Consider the following 8,562-nt stretch of genomic DNA (forward strand, 5'->3'; position numbering starts at 1 on the left):
TATCTATAAAAACTATTACTATCAAGTGGACCAGGACAGCAAAAGCGGAACTTGGTCAACTTGGGAACATAAATCTGCTGGGCTTTTTCTTGGGCTTCAGACAATAATTCTGATTGCCGGACAGGACAGGCAAGGACAAAAAGAAAAGAGAGTAAACATGAATGTCCTTCCTCTGTGGTTCTTTTGCTGTCTGCAGGAAGAACAATGGGGCTTAGTTGTCTTGTGCTGAATATTTTAGATGTTCAGGTAACTTTCAGTCTCAATGACTGTTCTAAGTATTGATATTATTCCTCTACATTTATGTATATATATATGTATGCTGTATGTATTCATTACTTTTTCTAAAACTCTCCTGCTCAAACCTGATGGAGTGCAATAAAAAATGGCACAAGAGTTAAAATGCTTAAAATACAAACATTTTTACAAGGCATGTTTACAGCCTGTTAAAATAATAATAATAACAATAATATTAATAATAATAGTGACCATTTGCAAAACATCACCATTATTAAGCACCAGTCTAGCTTGTTCTGCTCTTTAGCAGTTTGTGGTCTGTCCACCGTAGGCTGCCATTATCACAGCTCATGATCTCAGCAGCAGTCTCTGCAGATGGGTATTTGGTTGGCGCTTGCAGGTTATGTTTTCAGTAATATTTTCCACTGAACCCTGTTATTATCTTTGAGTTAGCACGCAAAAAGACTCTCTGCTAGAAACTGATTGCAATCGCAGCAATGCACATGCAAGTGTGGGGGCTGGGTGAGGAGTTTACAGATGAAAAGCCTTTTATCTCTGCTTGTTGCCACAAATAAAATAATTTCTAAATCAGGTTATTTGTCTTTATACTGTGACACTGATATCTGTATTTGTAATTGTCATACTTTGTAAATCCAAATTTTCAACAAGGTTTACATATATACACAAAAACACATCATATGTTTATACATATATAAAAGTGACAAAGGGCAGCGCTAAGTGGCAAAATTCACCAGTGATATAATGATATAAGAACAAACCGTCAATGAAATAAAAATTACTAACAGCAATGAAATGGTTAAATGTACAGTTCTGAAAAAGACATAACAAGGTTTCCAGTTGTTACGAAATAAATAAGAGTAACAACTTGGACTTAAATATTCTGCACTGTGACAAAATCAAGGCTATAATGCAGTGACATTCCCGCATTTCAGTGTCTTCTGCTATAATAGCACATGCACACAAGGGTCATCCCCACAGCAAACACTACAGTTGTTGTATCCCTTTGTTCTTGGATTATAGTGAACAACCTTTCTTTGTGTGTAATTGCTCTCACGGTTAGAAAAGGGAGACAAAAGGCACGTGACCTGCTAAAATAGAATAAAAATAAAAATACATGAGCATAATATTTACATGATCATGAATTATTCCATTCATGTGAGTAACATCGAACTGCCTAATCTAATTTTGTCGAACACAGCAAAAAGGTAAAATGAAGATTCAAGTGTGATGCACAAAATTTTAAATGACAGTTGCAGAGATGTGTTAAAAGGCTTGTTCAACACCATGTGGGGTCTGTTTCTGTTGAAAGGACAACAGATTCTTCATCAGAGCTCGTGTTATTTCTATACTTCACCACAGTGTAATCAGCATGCTGCTCTTCTCTTGGCTGAAGTGGCTCTATGGTAGACAAAAGAGGATCTGTGTGGTTTTTAAAGAAGTAGACTTTGCTGTAGAGGACTTCATCCTCCACCTGTGGCTCACCTAAGATGTCTTCACACACAGGATCAGGATTTAGCTGAGAACAAAGAGCGATACATCATAATTCACTTAAAGATTTGACTCCTTTGACTCTGTAAGAAAGATCATTCAGTATGAAAATGTGTTTTCCAACTCTACAGTAATCTTTACCTCCACTATGTTGTTTGATGTTTCGTTTGTGGAAGACTGACTCGTAGTCCTCTTTTTTCTGATTATTGAAAGTAATAAACAGAAAAAATAAGTGAGTTCATGCCAGAGATAAAATGTTGTCACTTTGAATCAAACACCGTGTTGCGTACCTAATCAAAAATAAGAAAAGGAGAAGTATTGAAACCAGAACTATTACAGAAACTCCAATTGTCCATGTTCCTGTGATACTTTGGACAGTGAGAGTCTTTGGAGCAGAGCTGATATCTTTGTTGGTTTTCACAGCACAGGAGTAGCTTCCTGCATCCTCCCTGCTGACTGGGTCTAGGATCAGATGTTTGTTCTGGTTCTCTCTCGGGGTCAGAGGTCGACTGTTCAAGTACCAAATGTAGTTTGTGTTGTCAGTCAGAGGACAGCTGGTGCTGCAGGTCAGTGTGACTCTCTGACCCTCTGTCACCACTGCAGAAGGACTCATCTTCACTCTCAGCTCTGAAAGACGAACATTTAACAACAACAATAATAATAATAGTAATAATAATAGTATTAAGGCAAGACATGAAACTCTTCCAAATCGCAACATGAATTACTCACAAAACATGAGTTTTAATTGAGGCCTGACTGCAGGCAGACCCTCCAGTCCTCATATTCAGTTAAATAATAAAACATTTATTTGACTTTGAGTAGTTTTCAGTTTAAATATTATATTTTCTTAGGTTAGGGTGTCATTCTAAATGTGTGTTTAAGATTTCGTTGTTAGTTATTCTCAGGTTTTTCCTGTCCTCCTATGTCTGTGTTTCTGTTGTTGCCCATATTTACTCAGTTTTATCTTTGTGTTTACTTTGGCCTGTTAAATTTGTGTTTCAGTCTCAGTGTTATGTTCCTGTTTTATTTTGTTAGTCTCTTGTGTTGTGTTCAGTTTTGCTTCCCTTGTCATTAGTCTGACTTATTTCACATGTGCCTTGTTTTTCCCAGCTTCCCAGTGTTCCTTGTCACGTTGCTGGTTCCTCATGTTGAGTGTGCGTCTCTGTTAGTGAGTATTTGTGTCTCTGCCTGCCATGCAACTGTGGTGGATCATAAATTTGATTAGTTTTGAAGTTGTACATCTCTGTTCCTTACATTTCATGTCATGCCCTTATTAATGTTTTATTTGTTGCTTTGACTGTTTTCGAATAGAATATGCAGTGGGAATATAGAGGGAGATAAGTAGTGAAAGTTTTGCCTGGGTTGATTGTGCATCGATCCATTGTTAATGCCTCAGGGCTCCAGTAGGTGGGTTCGCGCGCTTCCTCCTTCACTCAATACAGACGAGTGAGAGTGAGAGCTGCGTGTCTGTGCCTTTCTTTCACCTCTCCTCACTATTTCCCCTGTTTAAGGTAACTGTCATGCACAAATCTATATAAATGTGTGTTACTGTTGATTATTACATTGTTATCATTGTTCATTGTAGCGGAAGATGTGAATTGCGGACTATTTTGCTGAGAAGTTCCAGTTAATCTCTGTTGCTGCGTATGCTAGTTTTCACTATTACTCCGCCATATTGTGTGAAGATTTTTCTGTTACGATCTGTATAAGTTAACTACTGAAAGACATGCAGTACTTAAAGTATTATTTCATTGCTGTGGAAAGTTAGTGACTGTGTCAGCTAACATGTGCGAGTTAAAAATATGTTTTTGTCTAATGCTACAGTTCATGTTATCTAAAGTATTCTCATCAGCTAATGCAGCGAACAATAGTGACTTAGTTTGGATACAGTTGTCCTGAGACTGAGTGCATCCATAAGAATATTGTTTTGGTTGTATTGCTTCTGAAACTCAATACAGACGAGTGAGAGTGAGAGCTGCGTGTCTGTGCCGTTCTTTCACCTCTCCTCACTATTTCCCCTGTTTAAGGGCACAACACAACCAGCCCATGATACCTTATCCAGTGGGACTGTGAAACACTATTGCATTTGAGGCATTTGGCCATCATTCTGGTACAAATGAATCTTGATTCATTTGTCCAAATATTTCATTTTTCCAGAACATTTTAGTAAATAAACATGAAATACTTGAAATAAACTCCGGATCTTTCTTTGCTTAATGTATCTTGCTATCAGATATCCAGTTCCCTTTTGAGCCTCTGAAAATGGGGGACCGTATAAATATGATTGTATTTCCTGAACCGTTTAAGTAATTCTTTTATTAAAATGCCTCAATTGAAGATGAAAGTTGTTACAAAAATTATTTCTTTGTCGAAAAACTCATTTGTATATAATTTTAAAACTATTATATTAAATCAAGCAAAATGCCAGTTTTTACTTTTGATATTTTAACTATAGTTATTTTTCATAGCATTTACATGCTTTTAATTAAGAACAAACTTTTCATTGTAAGGGAATATTTTAACATTGTTATATAACCGAGAAAGATCTGAATAGTTCTAGCGCTACTGCTCATATTGAAATATTAATGAGTAAAGTCTGCTGACTGAGGAGTTTAGATTTACCTGTGACAATCAAAAAGACTCCAGGCAAATCAGACTGTGTCCATCCTTCATGATCTTTGTTGAATCTGAATGTGTATCCTCCTGAGTCATTCTTCTTCAGGTTGTTGATGGTCAGGATGTGTTGGTTCTTCATGTTGTCCTGATACTCCACACCACCTGCAGCCTCAATCAGCTCTTCAACTTCCACTTTATCTTTTCTCCATTTTTTACTCCAACATTTAAACTCTGGCTTCATGTTATCAGGATGTGAGTATTCACTTGTGATGTTCACTGAAGATCTTTCCATAGCACAGATTCTCCTGCTGACATAATTCACTCTCCAGCAGTTTTTATCCTGAACACCTGACATATAGATGGAAGATTTAATGTTGTTTGATTGGTCTGTGTTTCATTATTAGTTGAAAAGAAAAACAGATTTGACACTTACAAACTTTTTTAGATTGAAGATGTGTGTGACCTTTAACTCCACAAGAGAATGTGTCTGTTGAAGAGTTATGAGTTGAAAAATGTTGATTCTCATGATAGTTTATTTTGTTGTGATACCACATGTAGACAGCTTGATGGTCAGTCAGATTACAGCTGTTGTTACAGGTCAGTGTGACAAATCCCAAGGTGGAAGAAGCTCTTTGAACATAAACCTCTGTCGATCGAAGATAAATACACTTCTCGTCACTATTTAGATATAATCATGCGGCTCATTTAAGTCACATAATTGTGCAGTTTAAATGAATATGATATAAAGGTTTGGAGAAGTGTTTATACAATTTGTTTGTGGAAACTTCACCTCTAGGGTATGTGATGGAGCACGGCTCATCCACTGATGTCTGATTATAAGAACACATGTTTCCATAAGCATAAGTGACACTGAAGCATGTCTGTGTGATGGAATCTGGACAAAAAGAAATGAGATTTAATATTTTTACTGAGGTTATTTTTACAGTTTTTTGCTGAAGGGTTTGTAGGGACTATAAACATCATGACTCACCCACAGAGACTTGAGGGGCTCTGAGATCCTCGTAGCCTTTGACAGCACAGGAGTATGTGACTGCTTCCTCACTGCTGAGCAGCTCTTGGTACCAGGGAGACCAGTCCTCATAGAGAAACTCTCTGTTCTTGTACCAGATGTAGGCTGCAGGCTTTTCAGTCAGAGGACAGCTGCTGCTGCACATCAGTGTTACTGTCTGTCCCTCTGTGGCAGGAATCACCTTTACCTGCAGCTCTGAGAGGATGATGGAGAACAACTTATACAATGATGTCATTTGGAAAGTAAGTAATAAGTAAAAGTCACTGTACCTGTAACTACTTGGAGAGTAATTCTGTTGAGCCAACAGTTTCCTGCACTGTCTGCAGTCTTCATACAGCAGTAAGCATTTGCATCACTCTCTCTTAGATCATTGATGGTTAAAGTTGGGATTTTCTCTTCAGACATGTTGTATGTTACACGTTGTCCATCCACAGAGAGCTCACTCTGAACAAACTTGTAACCATCCCAGTCTATAGTGAACCATTTTCTGCTTGAAGTCAGATGTTGATGTGAGCAGTGCAGATCCACTGATGAACCTTTGAAAGCACAGATCCTGGTTTCTCCTCCATTAACATCTTTAACAGAAGGGAGTTAATAAATGTTTTTATCTTATTAATATGTCTTTGTTATTAATTACTTAATAATTTTCAGTACTTTACATTAGAAACTAATCTAAACTAAAATTCCTCATCTGTAAATATTACAAGATCTTTTTCTTAAGTTAATATTAACTAACGATTTTTACATAAGAACTCATAAATAATCTCTGATACCTGAAATGTAAAAGATGAGACCCACAAGCAGACGACCAGCATCTCTCAACTCCATTGTTGTTTTAGTCCAGACTTTGAGCGTAAAGCTGACAGTAAAAGCTCAAACCAAAAGATACAAAGTGAGTCATCAGACAAACTAAGCAGTACTCTTTATCAGAGCGAGGGGTGGGCTGCTGGTTCATATTCTTTGGTTTCACATATCTTGCATCTTTGAAACTAAAAGTAAACTTGCTTCCTCTTCCTTTGAATCGTTTGCATCCTTAAATGCTTTGTTGTAGCATGAATATTATTTTAATCTACATCAGTTCAATTCCTCAATAATAATGCTTTTAATTTATTTACTTGCTGCATGCAGTTGTGTTTTGAATGCATTAAATATTCAGTTTATTAAATATAAGTTGTTGAACAGAAAGGTGTGGAGGTGATAAACTGCTGAGCATATCTCAGTATGACAATTTGTAATAAACACAGCTGGAGCGATTCAGACTTTAATCTACTGTGACTATATTTTGTTTTAAAAAATATGAAACAATGAGCTATGGGGAACAATTGATTAAAAATATCTGAAATGTGTTTGAACTCACAGACTGAATTGTATTTTCCATTTCTATAAACATTTATTTATGAAGCACTTTTAACAGAAACTCATTTTCACTTTCCTATCGTTAATCACACAATAATATTCTGTAACTAATTGGACCTGAAAGTCGTGATCTATGAATCATACAGTATTAACTCATCCTGTCGTTCATAAGTAAAGTTACTCCTGTTCTTATATCAGGATTCATGTATATTATATATAAAAACACCCAGCACGCCCCTGCGGGCGAGGAACCATCATGGAAGGACAGGCCCCTGCACGGTATGTACCACCGGCAGATAGAGGAGGTGGCTGATATCCAGAAATCCTACCAGTGGCTGGACAAAGCTGGACTGAAAGACAGCACAGAGGCACTAATCATGGCAGCACAAGAACAAGCTCTGAGCACAAGATCCATAGAGGCTGGGGTCTATCACACCAGGCAAGACCCCAGGTGCAGGCTGTGTAAAGATGCCCCAGAGACAATCCAGCACATAACAGCAGGGTGCAAGATGCTAGCAGGCAAGGCATACATGGAACGCCATAACCAAGTGGCCGGCATAGTGTACAGGAACATCTGTGCCGAGTATAACCTGGAAGTCCCGAGGTCAAAATGGGAGATGCCCCCAAGGGTGGTGGAGAATGACCGAGCTAAGATCCTGTGGGACTTCCAGATACAGACGGACAAAATGGTGGTGGCTAACCAACCGGACATAGTGGTGGTAGACAAACAGAAGAAGACGGCCGTAGTGATCGATGTAGCAGTTCCGAATGACAGCAATATCAGGAAGAAGGAACACGAGAAGCTGGAGAAATACCAAGGGCTCAGAGAAGAGCTCGAGAGGATGTGGAGGGTGAAGGTAACGGTGGTCCCCGTGGTAATCGGAGCACTAGGTGCGGTGACTCCCAAGCTAGGCGAGTGGCTCCAGCAGATCCCGGGAACAACATCGGAGATCTCTGTCCAGAAGAGCACAGTCCTGGGAACAGCTAAGATACTGCGCAGGACCCTCAAGCTCCCAGGCCTCTGGTAGAGGACCCGAGCTTGAAGGATAAACCGCCCGCAGGGGCGTGCTTGGTGTTTTATATATATATATATATATATATATATATATATATATGATTATGTAGCCTGTCTCTAGTTACTTTCTTTAAGGGTAACCATATGCAACCAGTGTTTGAGTTGTCTGATTGAATTGTATTCTGGCTTTGAAGAGGTGATATTAATGTTATTGTTGCAGCCCTGTAGTGGTTTAACTTGTCACTTGTCCTGTCGTATTCTTGTTCGTTTAATGTCACTGCTAAGTGTGGCTCCACAGTCAAAACGTCTGCCAGTCTTTAGCCTTTTTTAGCCGCACCCAGAAGGAAAAATAGGATTTGAACCATAGAGGTAAACACTGGTGACAAGAATTTTGTTTTAAATTCACTCTGTTTTTGTTTTTGTTTTTTGGTCTTACTGTGCTGCATGAAACACTATCATATATAAATAATTAACATATAAAAGTCATATATATCATGTATTACTTTTATAAAATAAGTACTTTACTTGTTGCTGTGTCAACTTTAAGATAAATCCAGACAATTTTGGGTGACTTCTTGAAGTTGGTTAGCAGTTCAGGCCATGTCCACCAGAGGACACCATTATAACTCTTCATCTCAGCAACATTTTCTATTGTTCTCTGCCTACTTGTTTTCAAGTTCACAGACAAGATAAGTTAGGTATAAATATCTGTAGTTATTTCATTATCTTATGTTGCAGATTTAAAAAAAAATGGTTGATCTTTATTTTTGTTTAAATAATTGGGCCCCACAACGTAAAAGGA

The 8,562-nt window shown here is 38.0% G+C and overlaps 1 protein-coding gene across 1 annotated transcript; it reads right to left on the minus strand.

The window, feature by feature from the left end:
* Positions 1–1,531: 1,531 nt before the first annotated feature.
* Positions 1,532–6,217, minus strand: LOC147327365 (uncharacterized). The gene is made up of 9 exons (XM_086297519.1): positions 6,163–6,217; positions 5,659–5,964; positions 5,351–5,584; positions 5,150–5,254; positions 4,793–5,005; positions 4,366–4,707; positions 2,034–2,370; positions 1,885–1,942; positions 1,532–1,771 (listed from the first exon to the last, which is right to left on the minus strand). Exons 1-9 carry the CDS (start codon positions 6,215–6,217, stop codon positions 1,532–1,534), a joined length of 1,890 nt encoding a protein of 629 aa, XP_086153645.1.
* Between the last annotated feature and the right edge of the window lie 2,345 nt (positions 6,218–8,562).

This window comes from Aulonocara sp. 'chitande type north' Nkhata Bay, linkage group LG6 (genome assembly GCF_057382095.1).
Source record: "Aulonocara sp. 'chitande type north' Nkhata Bay isolate Kocher_YH1m ecotype deep benthic linkage group LG6, A_spYH_male_GT1.1, whole genome shotgun sequence".
In the NCBI taxonomy this organism is placed as follows: domain Eukaryota; kingdom Metazoa; phylum Chordata; class Actinopteri; order Cichliformes; family Cichlidae; genus Aulonocara; species Aulonocara sp. 'chitande type north' Nkhata Bay.

Excerpts from the sequence above, each read along its gene's own strand:
- LOC147327365 (XM_086297519.1), bottom strand. The coding sequence starts at position 6,217 with ATGGAGTTGAGAGATGCTGGTCGTCTGCTTGTGGGTCTCATCTTTTAC. Across the intron at positions 5,255-5,350 it reads AGCCCCTCAAGTCTCTGTGG|ATTCCATCACACAGACATGC; the intron begins GTGAGTCATGAT and ends CTTTTTGTCCAG. Across the intron at positions 2,371-4,365 it reads AGTCTTTTTGATTGTCACAG|AGCTGAGAGTGAAGATGAGT; the intron begins GTAAATCTAAAC and ends TTCGTCTTTCAG.